The sequence below is a fragment of the Apaloderma vittatum genome, unplaced genomic scaffold, assembly GCF_000703405.1.
Source record: "Apaloderma vittatum isolate BGI_N311 unplaced genomic scaffold, ASM70340v1 scaffold40823, whole genome shotgun sequence".
In the NCBI taxonomy this organism is placed as follows: Eukaryota; Metazoa; Chordata; class Aves; order Trogoniformes; family Trogonidae; genus Apaloderma; species Apaloderma vittatum.
In genome coordinates, this window is record NW_009708188.1 from 11353 (window position 1) to 27708 (window position 16356).

At 49.5% G+C, this 16356-nt stretch overlaps 1 protein-coding gene across 1 annotated transcript in view; it reads right to left on the minus strand.

The window, feature by feature from the left end:
• Positions 1-16356, minus strand: part of ARHGEF9 (Cdc42 guanine nucleotide exchange factor (GEF) 9) — a gene marked incomplete at both ends in the record, with an annotated part of 29224 nt that overhangs the window by 10806 nt on the left and 2062 nt on the right. The window contains 3 exons of the mRNA XM_009866460.1: positions 138-370; positions 955-1134; positions 6750-6941. Coding sequence (XP_009864762.1) covers positions 138-370; positions 955-1134; positions 6750-6941 — 605 coding nt within the window. The remainder of the gene's footprint in view (positions 1-137; positions 371-954; positions 1135-6749; positions 6942-16356) is intronic.

Consider the following 16356-nt stretch of genomic DNA (forward strand, 5'->3'; position numbering starts at 1 on the left):
CAAAAGGTCGTGAAGAGAAGAGGGTGAGAGGAAAAAAAAAAAAAAACAACCAAAGCCCAACCCCCGTGTTTTAGCAGAGGCCACGTAAAGAAGCAGCGAGCGAAAAACCTTTGCACGTAGCAAGGGAGCGGCGTTACCTGTGATCCTGCGCCGTGTACTTGAGGAGCTCGGCGAGCTGCAGGGGGTATTTGCAGATCTTCTGCACCGGCGTCAGGAGGAACCCGTCGATGGCGATATCAATCATCTGCTGCAACAGACGGCACGCTTCGAAGAAATGCTGGTACCTGCTATCCTTCATCAGCTTGGAGAGCTCCATGCACGCGTCCAAGTGGTTGTTACAGTACTCTGAATAGATCCAGAAGCCGTCTTGCTGCGGGAGGCAGGAGAAAAGGGATGGGAGATGGAAAAAAAAAGAGAAAAAGAGGGGAAACACACATGAGAGAAGCGCTCAACTGTCCGACTTGGCAAAAAGAACACGACTGAAGGAGCTGGGGCTGTTGGGTTTGAAGAAGAGGAGGCTGAGGGGAGACCTCATCGCTCTCTGCAACCACCTGAAAGGACGTTGTAGAGAGGTTGGGGCTGGTCTCTTCTCATGGGTAAGTAGCGAGAGGGAAAGGCTTCAAACTGCAACAGGGGAGGGTTAGACTGGACATTAGGAAAAAAATTTTCACAGAAAGAGTGATGAGGAAAAATTTCCAGAGAAAGAGCGGTCAGAGCTTGGCACCGGCTGCCCAGGGAGGGTGTGCAGCCCCCAACCCTGGAGGTGTTGAAAGGCCGTTGAGATGTGGGGCTGGGGAAGATTGGTTAGGGGTGAGCTCTGCGTAAGGGTGGGTGGGAAAAGGTGTTGGGATTCAAATGCACCAGCTCCTGACTTCCTGTGTTATTCCCCTCCTGTTCTACCCTCCTACAAAACAACTCCAAAAATCTCCAATAAAAAAAGCCAAGTGAACTTACGTGTTCAAGGAAACAGGGTCCAATTTCACTGAGATGGGGGTCCTCGTTGTTGTACTGTTTCTCCAAGTCCCGGACAAAACCCATCTGAAATCTGTAGATATCTTCAATGTTACCAAAGATGATCTTTAGCTGTTCATCGCTGAACATGTCCCTCCTCTTCCGGCACTGCTTTAAGTAACCCTGTAAGGAGTAAGACAGAACAATCCATAAAATAACCCGAACACTTACACTGAGGCTGCTCCCACGTTTTGCTTGAGGAAGGAGCAAGTAAAAACGGAAGCAGAAAAAGGCTTAGAAGACAAAATCCACTTGTGACGAGAGGAAAAGGCTTTGTACCCTTCTCTGTACCGACATCAGTCTCCCTTACTCAGTCTATAGACATCAAAAGTCAAACAGAGAAAGAGAGGAAGAATTAGGACGTAGCGAGTCTAAGGAAATTCTCCAAAATCACAGAATGCACGTGCAGTAGATTTGGAAACAGTTCTTGGTCCAGTGCGATAATGAACACATCCTCCTTGATTATTCGTCACCTCCCCGTTGGTACTGAGCCTGAGCGTCGCTGGACATCACACCAATGTCAATTGGGAGGCAAGCACTGCTCTGAAGACCTCCTGACCTAAAAAGCCAGAGCAGGTCAATATTTTGGAAAAAAACGCAACGCACCGGGCTCCTTCTGCCTCATCCCTGCATTTGCCATCCTGGTTTCAGCTGGGTCATGAGGATTTCTTCACACAGACCTGCCTGAACCAAGCACACGTGGTCCAGGGGTGACAGGCTCTGGCTGCTGGGCTGAATTTCTAGCTCTGCCACCAACCTGTGTGACATCGAGCAAATTGCTCCGTCCTGCCTGGATGATTCAGACTAGAAACTCTGCAAGGCAGAACATCAGATGTTGTGCTGGCCTGGCCTGGACTGAGGCCTCTTGACCGAGAAGAAATAACCCGGGGGTCCATCGTGAGATGACTTTGCCCGCCTTTACTATATAGGAAGAGAAAAAAATGAAAGGAAAAGGACAAAAAAAACCCCCAAACCAAAAGCAAACGCAGCAGCTCCAGTGGCGCGGCTATATTTGGGATCTCTAGATGCTTAGTCACACAGAGGAACTGCCAGCTGGTGACACACAGCTGCTGGTCCACAATGAACGCTCGCAACGCTATAATAAACTGTCCTTCAGCCTCGCCATGTGGTTCCTGGGAGGGAAGAGCTTCAAACACACCAACGATAAACGCAACTTTGGCCCGCCTGGCAAAGAACGCGCCGTACAGCTTAGCCAGAAGGACGCTGCTGCCCTGAGCTTGCTGGCTTTCTCAGCTGGGAAGCTTGGGTTATGGAACATCTCCTGCATTTACTGAATCTGGGTCTCTCCTCTTCCAGGAGCTACTTGATGACTCATTTCCCCGGGCTTCCCTCTCTCATTTCTAAAGGCCAGGAGGAACGGGGGCAGGTTGGTTCCCACGTTGTGGGCCAAAGAAAAATTCCAATTAGCACGGAATAATGCAAAATACCGAGCTGCTTTTCACATTTAGATGCTCGTCTCAGAACACTTTTGAAAAAAATTTAGAAGACGAAAGACGTGCACCTGCCTGGTCAGGCTCTTTTCGACACCGGCTGCAGTGTGAGCGGCACGGAACGACAGCCACAAGCCGCGCACGCTTGGACCTTTGCCTGCTGCAGGCTGCCTGCAAGCCAGCCTCCCCCTCGCTCTGTGAAACCCCTCCCTGGATGATATCTGTGAACATCTTTCAGCCCCGGGGTTGCTATTGGCTGCGACGACCCTCTTGAATATTCCCCCGTCCTCCCTGGGCGGGTTCATCGCTTTGGCACGTGCTTCAAAGCAGCACATTTCTGCAGAGGCACCTAGAAAACCACCGGGAAAATAAAAGAACACGCAGCGCTTCCAAGTCTTACCCTCTACCCAGCTTGTGCGTTTGGATGGTTGGCTTCCAGCATAAGCCAGCAAAGGGGAGGTGGAAGATTTATGTAGAAGATGCAGCAAGAGCCAGCTAGAAGGCTGCTGCATAGTTTTTCCAGTAAATTTACTTCTGTTACATAAAACAATGTCAACTTCCGTCTGCTCATCCCGTCAGGTTTGCTCAGAGAAGGGATAGCTGACTGATGAGCAGATGTTGGAGAGCGTTTTGCTCAATGAATACCTAAAAATAGCTGTCAAACTGTCTCCCTTTAAAGTACTTTTCCGTGTAGTCCCTGAAGCATAGGCCAAAGTTGGAAAGTATTTGCAGGAGGTTAAGTGCTAAGTTTTCTCGACCCCGGTGTGGGTTGAGAGACAGTCAGGATGGATGGCCAAGCCATCATCCTCCTGACAGCAAGGGGAAGGAGAGAATGAGGAGACTGGGAGGCACTGCTTACAAGGGCGTGTAGCGATAGGATGAGGGGGAATGGTTGTCAATTAGAGCTGGCTAGATTTAGATCAGACATTAGGAAGAAGTTCTTTACTATCAGGGTGGTGTGACCCCGGCACAGCTTGCCCAGAGGTCGCCCCATCCCTGGAGACATTCAAGGTCAGGCTTGATGGGGCTCTGAGCAATCTGATCCAGTTAAAGATGCCCCTGCTGGACCAGAAGACCTTTAAAGGTCCCTTCCAACCATCACTTCAAAGGCAGCTGTGAGGATATTCCAGCTTCTTTCCACCCCTGACCCAGTCTGGGGGCTATCTGTGCTGCCCTGCAGACTATCCCTTGGTTTGCACCAGCACCATTCGGGCTATAAAAATATTGTTCTCCAGAGCAGTGCTCACGGCATCCGGGAGAGCGCTGTGCTCACATGCACAAGAGATGAACTGAAAAAAGCAAGCGAGAGCTATGGCTGGTTGCAGTCAGGTCTACAAGCAAGTAATGAAATAGAAAATAAAGTCCTGCAGCAACACGAGGCGGTTCCTCAAAAGGGCAAGAAGCAGCCAGCTCAGAAGCAGAAAGAAAACAAGGGGTGCACAAGCAAGCTGGGCAAGACAGCTCCGAACTGCACACTGGGGAATACCTCTAAGTGGTGTATATATACCCCCATCGAGCCAAAGGGCTTTCTGCGGAGATGCCCTCCGTCCACAGAACACAAACTGGTCACAGAAAGGGGCCAGCAGCCCCTCAGATGTGGTTCTCTGAAGGAGGGACACACTACTGCCAAGAAGGTTTTATGCAGCTTCGCTCTGAGGCAGCCCAAAAAAGTAGGTTTTTTCTCCATCTCCGAGCATGAGTCAGGCGACTGCCATACAGACCACGTGAAACCTTGTCCCATCAGCTCCGCACAACAGACCCAGCGTGACACGCTAAGATGCAATGAGGATGTTTCCCACACGGCATTCAGAGCTGTCCTGGCACCAAAGCAAAAGCTTAGGTGTAATCCAGTCAACATTATTAGAAAAGAAATTCAAAGCGAAATGACTTGGAAAAGAGCAAAGCGCAGCACTGGAAGCTGGCTGGCCGCTCTAACCTCCCACCTCCAAATCACTCACAACACGGAGGTTTCCTTTGATCTCCCAATTGCCTCGCTGTTGCCATCCAAGCTCTGTCACTTCTCCCTCTAACACCTCCTTCCATTTAGCCTTGTCTGCCTAATCCATATGCTGGTCCGAACCCCGGGAGCAGGGGGATGCCTTTCCAAGGGTGGAGATGCCATTTTTGCGATGCTTTACAGGACAGCAAGCGAGCAGCACTACCTGCCAGCAAGGCTGGCTATTGCTGCCCATTAAAAAACGCCTCGTTTTCAGTAGCTTATTATTTTTCTTAGCTCTGCCCATTAAGCCTGAAATTCCTGTTGCTGGATATTGCCTTAAGGCTAGATTATTTTTTTTTCCCTTTCTTTTCCCCTTGGTGGTATTTCAAAATAATGATCCGCTCACTCCCGGTAACGCAGTTCAGGGGAAAACTCCGTGTTTTGCCCCTAACAAAAATCGTTGCAAAACTGTTCCACGAAGCCGCTGCCAGCCTTTCGTACTCCAAGCAAGGGCACAGCAGCAGCAGTCGTGAGGGCAGTCTGGCTTTGCTGTGATGGGGAATTCCCCTCCAAGGTGGCTGCTTCAGGCAGGTCTTGGCTTGCTGGGCAATTTTCCTTCTGGTGCTGGCTAGCCTGGGAGCTCCTGGCTTGGCAGGACTAGTGCCGCGGGTATTATGAATTATAACAAGGTGTACAATAACATAGCAGCAAGTAGTGGAAATTCATCCTGAAGCAGAAAAGAGCAACTGGAGGGCTCCTGGTCACCTGGCAGGGGCTACAGTCCTCTGATAACAACCACACACCCAAAGGTGCCTCACTGGGATTAGGATTTGTTATTCATTATGGTTCAGGATCTGTTATTCGTTGCAGTTCAGCAACAAGAGTAAAACTACACACTGCTAAACTCGGTACTAAATCAGAAACTTTGTCAGAATCTCCTCTTCCATCCCCTCCAATCCGTCGTATCGCTGCCGTTTGTCCCAACGCCTTAAAACAAGAGGGGAGAGGAGAATTTGCCCCTGCCAGCAGCACTTCTGCATCTCATCAGTGGTTGCTTGGTGTCTACTCGTTCTTCAGCATAAATTACACCTCTGTCACTTGTTATATGACTGCAAGGGGCAGCCCTCCTCCTTCTGTGCAAGAGGCAGCTGAATCATTTCCTGGTGCTCCACCTGGAGGTAAGATTTATCCCCTCAATACCGTTTGGCATTATAGAGAGCAAAGCAAGAGCCTTAGAGATCTCCCTGGTACCTGGGACATCTCATGAGGTGCTGTACATCAAGTGCTACCCCACAGACGTCACCGCAGCTACACTTGTCTGAACCTCCTGAGAAGCTGATTTGGCCAAAGCATGGTGACAAGTTAAGGTTTATTTAGTTTTTCCACAGAGGAGTGCAAATGCAGGAGAAGAACACATGGAGACGTTCCTGAGGTTCTTCCCATCTTCCCCGCGAAGCCCTCTGACTGAAATAGCACAGTGAAACTAAGCTCCTTTGTTTCCGGGTCAAAATCCCAAGGCTCCTCCATATTAGAAAAGCGTCACAGATGCTTTTTGGATGGCTGCTTTGCCTTGTCAATAGAAAAGTAGCAGGTACGGAGGGAGCAGGACATATTTCCAAGCAGAACTCATGTGGGTCTTCACCACATTGACCCTGCAAAGACTGGGCACAAGCCTCAGAGCCCCGGACTTTGATTTTAGCACTAACAAACTTCTGCCTCGTAGCGGTAAGTATATGCTCTACAGGATGCTGCAGGACAGGGAGGGGTAGCAGTGGTTAACTGTGACACCATGAAGAAGATTCAAGTCGAGGATCAACTCGTGGGTCACCAAAGTTCATTTGCTTGCTGGTTTCCCTTAGGCTGGATAAACGCAACCTACTTCATTTCCCTCGGTGAAAACATTTTGCTCTCAGCCTCACCGTAATAAGAAGCAAATGGGGGCCGTCCTGAGCCAGGGGAAATTGATAACCCCATATGAAAGGCACAGATGAAATGGGCAACTGATTGGTTTAATTACAACCTAATTTCCTCGATCGCAACTTCAAAAGTAGATGGCATTGGGTTTTAATTAAGAGGACTGCTTGAAGGGTCTCAACCTCATCATTTTTTCGTCAAAGAGCTATGGAAAAAAGGTCAGGAAATCGTACTTTCAGTTACCACAAACGAAAGATAATTATCAGATCCAGCTGAACATTCTCAGAAGTATCAATACCTATTGACAGATGTGGCTCCTCTTATTAGACACAGAGCTCAAACACGTCACATCTTTTTCCCCATCACCCAAGGACAAACCCAGCCCCCGGCTCTCCACAGCCCGTCCCCAGTCCCGCTGAGGTCCCCCCGCGTACCTCGCAGATGTCCTTGAGGTGCTTGATGTAGTGGCGCTCCGTGCTCATGATTTCATTGATGACGTTGGCTCTCATCTGGTCTCGGTTCTGAACGGTCCTGCCGAGACAGAGGCAGTCGGCGCTTGGATCCAAGTGGCCGTTCTGCACATCGCTGGTTCCCTCCTCCACTCCATCTTCTTGGTTTACCCATAGCTGTGAGGAGAAGCAGGGAGAGCAACGGGCTTACAAAAACATCAAGAAGCCAACGAGTCAAAGAAGGCTGGGTCTGGGTTCATAGAATTGTCGAATCGTTTTGGCTGCAAGAGACCTTTGAGATCATTGAGTCCAACCTTTGTCTTAGCCCTACCAACATCACGCGAGTCTGGGAGATACCAGATTGACTTTTGCCAGCGATGCCCCATGGTGTCCACCACAGCTCACAGCCCAGACAGTCCCTTTTGACACAACCAGCCCCAGACGGTTCCCCTCGCGCCGCCAAGTTCTTCTTGGAAGCCAAGGGGTTTCGGGTGTTGACAGGTTTACTCCCAAATATAAAATTATCACGCAAAAGGGTAACCGGACTGTTGCCAAGTGTTGTGAACCAAGGTGGACACATGCAAACCAGACCAACCTAAAGAAAACTGCATTTCCCAGCGGAAAGCACTGCTTGTCCCAGTTCCTCCCAATAGCACCAGTTGGGGTCTGTCTAGAGAGGAAGGGACCCTTTAGAGGTGATGGATGAGAAGGTCAGGTTGCCTTGGTTCGGGAACCTGAACCGACGTGACCGTCAGCCCAGGCTGAGCGAGTTGTGGCACTGAGACTTCACAGAATCACAGGAGCTGGAAGGGACCTCAAAAGATCATCCAGTCCAGGCCCCTGCCAGAGCAGGGTCACCCAGAGCAGGTCACACAGGAACGCGTCCAGGCAGGTTTTGAATGTCTCTAGAGCAGGAGACTCCACATCCTCCCTGGGCAGCCTGGGCCAGGGCTCCATCACCCTCACACTGAAATAGTTTTTCCTAATATTTTTGTGGAACCTCCTGTGTTCCAGCTTGTACCCACTGCCCCTTGTCCTGTCATTCTTCTGTAAACTTCCCAGGCCAGGATTTGTGAATGAGCATCGATTTTGATTTCACAGCAGCTTTCCTCATCATTTCACATGACGAGCCTTTCTCACTCAGGCGAACACCCGATCTCAGCATCCTGAGATCGTGCTCCTGAAACCGCCCTGAGATCAGACCGGCTGAAGAAGTCTCCTAAAACCTGGCAGGCTCAGGGAAGCTTTGCATGGGGGTTAACAAGCACCTCCAGGCACTAAATACTCTCAAGTGGAGCAAGTCGCAAAAGAGCAATGAAAAGGGATCGCTGCATTTGCAGCACATCATCAAATGAAAAAAAACCCCCACACTTCAAATTTGTAAAGTGGAAGGTAACACTGCCTCCCAGTCCCCGCGTCTCTGAACAAGATCCTGCTGTGCACAGACATAGGGATCGAGTCCTTCCTTTTGCTACCTGCTTAAAATAACTCTGATCAACTCAAACTGGGCTCCGCGTAGTGTGTAAAAAAAAAACAACAAAGCCCCCAAAATATTAAATAAAGCTTAAACCAGACAGGAATACTGCTATCTTACACAGATCACCTCAGCTCTTACGTAAATGATGCACATTTTCTGCACAGCACATAAAGCCCCTGATATCAGAGATTTTCAAACATAAGAATTCATCTACCTGTAAACAGGGAAACTGTCCAATCAAACTGAGCGACACCTGGAAAACAAACCACGTCCTTAACCGGATCTTTCAGTCTTATTCTCAGTGTTAAATTGTTTTTACTGCTTTCCCATTATTAGTCTTGAATTGGGTTTTCAGCAGGTTGTAAAGGGCTGTGTTCCTGTAAATTAGTGAAGTGAAAAAACTGAAACCTGCCCGTGCTCCTTCTCTGCTTTCCTGAGCAACATCACGTTCTGCTGACCCGCTCCTTACAGCTCCCACGTTTTGTGAGTTCCAAGGGCTGAGAAGTTGAGATGTTTGAAGAAAACCCATCTCTGCCCTAGCAGAATGTTAATGATGCCACAAATTGAGCAAATAAAAAAAACCAAAGCATTAAAAAGCCAGACTTTTCACCCTGCTCTCGTCTGTGCCGTGTCCGGGAGCACGTTCCTCTTTGCCAGTGGTGGGGCAGGACCTGCTGAGGCATCACCCTTACGCTGAGCGTACAAATATCTGACAGCCGCAGGTGTCCTCACACCATGTCCCAGCACCACCAAGTACCTTCCTGGACAGCAAAACCAGTTCAAACCATTTGCCTGAAGGAGCGAGCGGCAGAGCCAGGATGGATCCGGGCATCCTGCTCTGCCCACACCGTCTCCTGCCCGTCCCGGCGCTGCCGATGTGGGACCTCCTTTTGCACGTCGGGAGACCAAAGGGATGTGCCGAAGCCTGCCAAGGGGGTGGAATAACCGCTTTGTGCACTTCGGCACGTGAAGAAGCCACCCTCGAAGCACCGAGATTTCATACCTTGCCCCAAGATGGTGCAGCCGAGAGTCAATTTAATGTCCCTTGCGCCAGAGCAGAAGCGAAACCCAGCGACGGTGGCCGTCAGCTCTCATCTCTCAGATCCTGATGCACTCCAGGGCTGCTCCTAAGGGCAGGCAGCCCTGGCTGCTGCAGAAGGATATTTCAGTGACCCCAGCCAGCGCCAGCTATGCCAGTTTGGACCCAGGGCAAGCCCTGGGAGATGTCTGGGAGCAGCTCTGTGCGCCTTTCCCCTGGTCCTTCCCACAGGATGGGGCTCTCCATGGCGGCACCTGCTGCAAAAACCTCCTACATCATGTTGTCTCTCAGTTGTGGGGCTGCACACGGATGTCTGAAAGAACTTTTCGGTAGGATTACCATCACCACTGGGAAGCCTGGTTGAGCCCTGGGTCACCGTGAGGGATGGCAGTGAGCTAGTGATCTCATCACACACAGAAATATAGGGATCTTTGTTGAAAACCAAGCAGGACCAATGAAAGTATTAAACCCTGCTCGCTAAAGTTTAAAATAACTTCCCATCCTACCTTCCTGCTACTCCAAAAAGGTATTTTCCAGCTCTCCCAAAGCCCAACTGGAACAGCTTGTTAAAAAGTTTCATGACGCTCCTGCCAGTTTGGCAACAGAGGCTATTTTTAAAGCTCTGCCTCCTGGAGCCAAGCCATCATGAGAAAAATTGCAATTTTCACTTAAAGAATAAAGCAGGGAAGATCTAATCATAATAGCAGGGGGAGAAAGCGTGAATCCTAAAGGCTTTGAAACTCGAAGGCGAACAGCAAGCTTGCAAACCTCCGTGATTTCTAAAGATTTGGGCTGCCTTTCGTGCACTGCACGAACAGTCCCTGCTTCCACATCTGGGAATCTCAGGAGTCCTGCTTTGTTCCTTAATGAAATTTTTCCTCCCTTCTGCTAGGATACATGTTCCAGACAGGAGAAAAAGAAAATACAGTTTGGTTAGTCCAGATGACTTCTGGTTTAGACTAAAAACAAACGCAACAATTTTATCAGGAGGAGAGGAAGCCAAACGGGCCTTCCGCTCTCCAGCCTCAGCTGCTGAAAATATTAATTCCACTGCACCGCTGAAACCCTTCTGCTTTCTGTCTTAACCTCTAAAGTTCTCCCCTACTCCACCAAGGATCATTCTTCCAGGGGATCATCTGAAGCTTGGACCACGACTCACAAAAGCTGAGCTCCACTGCTGACCCCGGGCCAATCACTTGAGGCTTTCCCCATCTATCAACGGCGATAATCTACCTCGGCAATGACATTTTTTTACTACTATTTTTGAGGTTAACGGGCTTCATGTTGAAGAAAAGCTCAAGTGTACTCGGAAATACGGACTTAAACGCATCACCGGGGAGCTCACCGTGCTCTCGCACCCATCCACAAGCAACAACTCGGCGTGACGGACCTTTGGTCTGATGCAGCACGGCTGGTTTTGCCACTTTGGCTCTCAAACCCTGGGCTCAGGAGCAGCTGGGCTGCGCTGGGGCGAGGCAAGGCTGCGCTTAAAGCGTGAATCATGTCCTCTGACCCAACGCCACCAGCCCCAGCCAGATCCTCTCTGCTTCACCGACCCGCTCGCGTGAACCGCAGCGACGGCGCGCTGCAGGTGACAGCCGGGCACAGGAGGCAAACTGGGAGTGACACCGGTTTTTCCCCCGTAACTTATGAAATGTCGTATCGAGTTGATTCTGACAATGCTGCAAAGGTTCCTGTTTTAGCCCAGTCCACAGTCACCTGCATGCGGGGCGCTCGCTGCAGTTCAGACACACGCGACTCTCTCCCAAAAATCCTCACCCGCCCCAAAGGCTCGACCTCCACTGCTGCGGGTGACAGCCAAGCTGCCACTGATGGAAAAGAGGGTTTTCTCTTCTCCAGCTTTGCCAACACGCTCACAGATGTACCTCCTTCCCCGTGCAAATTTTTCTGTAATAAAGGAAACTTCCAAACTCTAGTTTTCCCCCAGTTTCACTTCATCTCCCCAGCCTGCCCTGCTCTGGATGGGTGGCTGCCACCTCTGGGAGGCTTCCCAGGGAGCAGCAATGGGACTTGAGTTCCCCGGCAGCTTGTGAGCTCACTTCAGCTTCAGGAAGTCTCTCTCGGCTCCTCTCCTCTCCTCCTCAGCAATTACAGGCTGTGGCTTGGCACGGACGGCGGTTTGGGATACCAGGCAAAATGACTGCATCCAACGCTCCCTTTTTTTCCTTTTTGGCAAGAGTAAATAATAACAGCTATGGAGCAATCATCAACAACCCTACAATAATAAACCAGCCTTCAGGGGCTTTTGAAACACCTCGGCAATGCAAAAAATATAAAAAATCATGGGCTCCAAAATAACACGGCACTGTGTGGTCTCCCTCATACAACTACAAAGGTCCGGCACAGCAAACAGCAAAGCTTGTCCTCAGAGCCAAGTGCTTTGGATCAAGAATTAATTAAAAGGAACCAACAGAAACTACAGACGGAAAAAAATCAAGTTGCATAATGCTAAGTGATGCTTCATATTGAAAGGCCACCCTACATGGGGAGAACAGGCTTATCATGAGGCTCACAGTCCTATTCCAAAATTCAACCCTAATTAGGCAGTCATGACCAGCTCCTGCATAACGTAATAATTTGCAGAGGCAGATAAAAGTAAAATATAGTCAAATTAAAAAAAAAAAAAGCCCCTTTTGCCTAAGGACCCAGTTCTGGGAGTCGGAGAGAGCTGATCATTTCATTGTGCTAGTTAATATTATATGTGATTTATATAAAATCTGGTGAAATGTGATTTATCAATTTGCAGCTATACCCAAATGGTGCATAAAATCACCAAGTGGCGCCGTTCCAACATTAGCTGACCTGTAATTATTATATATTTAGACTGCTGAATGCGTACACTGCATATAGAGGACATTTTACTTGAATAGGCACCGAGGGCTCATAGTCTCATCATAATCAGAGAGCATGATAAAACAAACATTTCACCAGCCATCTGGATTATTAATCTCCTTCCATCGGATGCTCGCAAGGACGAAACGAGCAGATCACGCGCCACCCTGGGTCCCAGCTCACAATTAAAAAACTGTGGCAGATTGACGACCTTCACCAAAGCCTGGTACCAAATAGCATCATCCAGCCCTACGACACCTTCGAGGGAGCGTAGGAGTGTAGGAGACGCCAAAACCCCACAGAAATATGACCCTCGGGGGTATTTTACCCACCCAGCCAGGCTGCCCTGCTCAGCAGAGCTGCTCCGCGGGGTTTGCCCCATCGCCCTGTTCCCCCGAGCTGGCGCTGCGCTGGTGCTGTGCCCTTGTTTCCCAGCCGCACGCGCTCTTCTATGTGCACGCTCCGTTGGACTTTGTACTGGATTAAAAAGATCACTCGCTTATTTGCAATCAAGCAGGGCTCGTGGTGCAGAGCTTTGCATAAGTAAAAGCATCATCAAGGCTCCGCGTGTGATCCGGGCACAGCCTCTCTCTGCTTCCTCTCAGGAGGAAGCTCAGACTCCCCCAGGCTCTATAAAAGTCCAGGGGCTGATGCTTCCCTGCATTCAGAGAAGGGCTGAGCACCTGGCAGATGGATGGAGATGCTGCTGCTTGTCCTCCCTGGCCAGCCCCAGGCAGGGGGGATGCAGGGGACAGTGGCTGGGATGCTGTTTGCTGGGAAACACAGACCCTCTCCTCCCTGTACCTTCTTCCAGGACAAGGAATAGGGCATTTGGCAGTAGAAGAAAAGGCAGCTAAAGCAAGTTCTTTAACCCTTCCTGTCCTCCTGCTGCTATTTTCTCCCACAACTTGAATTTTTCCCTCTCCGGTCTGGGTCCAGCCTCACCGTGCCTCATTTCCCTCCAAGTCACAAGCTCTCTGATACCTTCTCTTTCCTCCCTTGCTTCAGCAAACCCACTTCCAGCTCCTCCTCTCCCTCTAGAACTCTCCACCAAAATACTGCGAGGCAGGACTCAGCCTTCCCCATCCCCTAAAACCCCAAAGTTTGATGCTTACATGGGATGCTCAACAGCAAAGAGCAAAAGCTCAGCTGCTCCAGCAGCTCATTGCAGAAACCTTGCCAGGCTGAGGGAGCCACTGCTTCACGCAGGGGAAGGATCCTTCTTCACAGCCAGTTTGGGCAGGGAAGAGGAGGTGCAAATACTTGTGCCTGGTTTGCCTGACTCTAAGAACGGCCTCAAAACTCTGGTTTTGCACTCTTGAGGTGGCTCAAGCACCGACACTGGAGCCTGTGGGGACCTGATGGATGCTGAGCTGTCTGAGCTGTCACGGTAACGGCAGCTGCAATTAGCACAGGCAGCGTTCGGATGTGAAAACGCCGCTCGACTTTAAAGAACAAAACAAAACAACAACAAAACCCAACCCACAATTTGTCTGCAGTGCATGCCGTCGCTGTGGAGCGCTGCCCGCGCCGCGTGCGATACCTCCACCGGCAGCTATTTTTGTGCTGGATTTGCCACGGGAGAATAAAATCTCCTTTAGGAGGCCCTGACTGCAGCAGACACTGCAGCACACTGCCGCTTCCTCGGCCCAACAGGTGAATGCCACCTCAGCACTACCCTCCTTTGCTCTGGAAAATCTCACCTTGATGCCACCAGCTCTCGGACTGCAGTAGGGAGCAGTCACAGCTCCTACCGATAAAAGCTAAACTCACCCAGCCAATAAAGTATATGAGCTGCTAGGCACTAAGACAAGACTCCAGGTTTAGAGGCTCCTTTTATGCCTTAGAAGCTTACACCAATTTATCGAGCACTTCTTCTTTTGCAGCAGAAAATAAAATGGGTCAAAGGCAGCTCTTTCGGTAGGAAAAACGAATCTAAAATTACCCAACTTGGGGAAACCTAGGCAATGATGAGAGGGAACGAGGAGCACTGCTGCACTGATCCACCCCTGCATTTTCTTCTGCGTAAGAGGTTTAGTCCACGAAAAATTTATGCAAAATCTTGGCTCCAGCCTTTTGAGGCTCATTACCCTTCATTTCTGCACTCAGCAGTCACTGGGCACCCACGAGAAGTTGTGGTAAAACCTCCTCAACCCCATTTGCTCTTTAGCTTAGCAAATGCAAGGGTCATCGCTGTTGAGGTGGGAAGAAACATCTTCTGGAAAGTCAGTCTGCCCCTGGTATCCAGAGAGATTAAGGAGAGCTTTTCAAGAAAATAAATCCCTCTGCAGGACGGGTACATTCCTCCAAGTCTCTGCAGAAAGATTTCGTAGCACTAAACATCCGTGAGCTTTTGGTTTTGTATTTCTCTTTCAGTGGAAATATGTGCAAACACAATGCCATTTGATTTCCTGGGTTTGGAGGGTTTGAATCCCACCTGGGCCATCTGGAAGACTCGACGCTGGGCTCTGCAATCAGAACATTTCTTCTGAGACTTACTGCATTTTCTAAAGGAGACCTTAGGGTACAACCATCAATCCATTTGCAGTACTGGACGCTTATTCTGTGCCGCAAATTCCTCCCTACAGACACCAAGCCTATTTTTCTGCACAGGTGTGGGTGCTGCTCGTGTTGGTATGCAAAAACTCATTTATACCACATCATGTACACGCAGCCCAAGGCTAAGAAGAGCAACAAGTAGCGTCACCACTACTGGAATACAAAATCCCATTTAAAATTATCTCCAATTGTCCCTCCCACCCTCTCGGACCTCGAGAAGTTGACAGGACGTTCCAAGACACTGTGCTTGATAACACTCATTAAAATACAACAGAGAGACCTTCACCTGTCCTAAACCCAGCTCATTATTCAGCCTTAAATCTAGTTCTGCCTCTCTAATGACTTCTCATAACTGTCTCCCTGAGTGCTGCAGCCTCCTGCAGGAAACCATTCGCCACTGCTTACAAGCTCCAGATTTTAATCCTCCTATGCTGTGCTGCTTCTCTTCCCCCCCAAAAAGCATCGCTTTATCACGCAGTTTCTCCTTCAAAGGTGCTGTGCCCCCGAAACTGTGGCCTTTCTCTCTGGTGCCTTCTTCCAGCCAAGTCTCAAGCTACCAAGGGGATATCTGCAGGTTGTGCATGGAGACGTGCGGGAAACTCAAGCCCCTTTTTTGCTCGCAACCCCCCCAGCTACGCACGTAACAGAGGCCAAGGGAATCAGCTTTCCTCTGCGCTTGCAAATGTGATTTTTTTTCCTGCTAGGAGATTTTCCTGAGCGCCAAATGCTTTGCCAAAGATTTTCGTATGATCTGGCTGAAGAGCAAGAAGTGTCAGACGTCTCGCTGCAAACTAGGTTTCCAGCCCAGTTTTCTCCTCAGAAGTGATCCAAATGACTTTTAGAGGAATCTGACTTTGCAGTGATCTACTGCTGCGCCCCCCGTCAGCCCCTGCAAGAGACCTGCAGTCTGAAATACCCTCAGATAAATCCTATTTTGGTTTTATACCTGCCTGGTCTCTCCTGTCACCCCTTACCTGAACTGCTTTTCAACCTCTGCTATGCAACACGTTGTTCCCTTTTCCTCTGGTACTTGCACAAGAGAAATATAGATATAAAGGAAAGCAACTATTTTGCAAGTAAAACTAGAACCACCCAGGCTAAATCAGGCAGCTTTCTGGCATCATCTTAAAAAAGCAGGGCTCAAAGTACAACGGAGAAAAAAAAAAAAACCAGCCTCCTCATTATGAAAGACTGATCAGCTGAATAAGAAATACAAGGAAGAAAAAAAAAAAAAGAGAGAAGAGCAAAGTGAAAAGGGTTCAGCTTAAATGGTCCTGAAAAAAAAAGAAGGGTTACAGGCACCTTCCCTAAAGCCCCCAATAAAGGTTTAAATCACCCAGAAAGACCAGAGAGAGTGAAACTGGGGAGAGAGGGGGGAGGAATATGCAAGAATAGAAATGAAGAGGCAAGTGAGCGACCTCAGCCAGGAGAGGAGAACATGACAGCCCCAGTGGCAGCTGTTTGTCCCGCGCAGGGCAGCAGCGAGGGGGCTGCACCCCGAGAAGCTCCAGAAGTCTGCTTTGTAAACCCCAGCGGCCAATTTTCCCCTTCAGCCTCCCTTGCAGAGCTGCGGACAAACTGTGCCAGAGCTGCGCCTGCCTTTTTTTTTTTTTTTTTTTTTTCCCCCCTACCGGCCTGGTACTTTTTTTTAAATTTCATTTTTC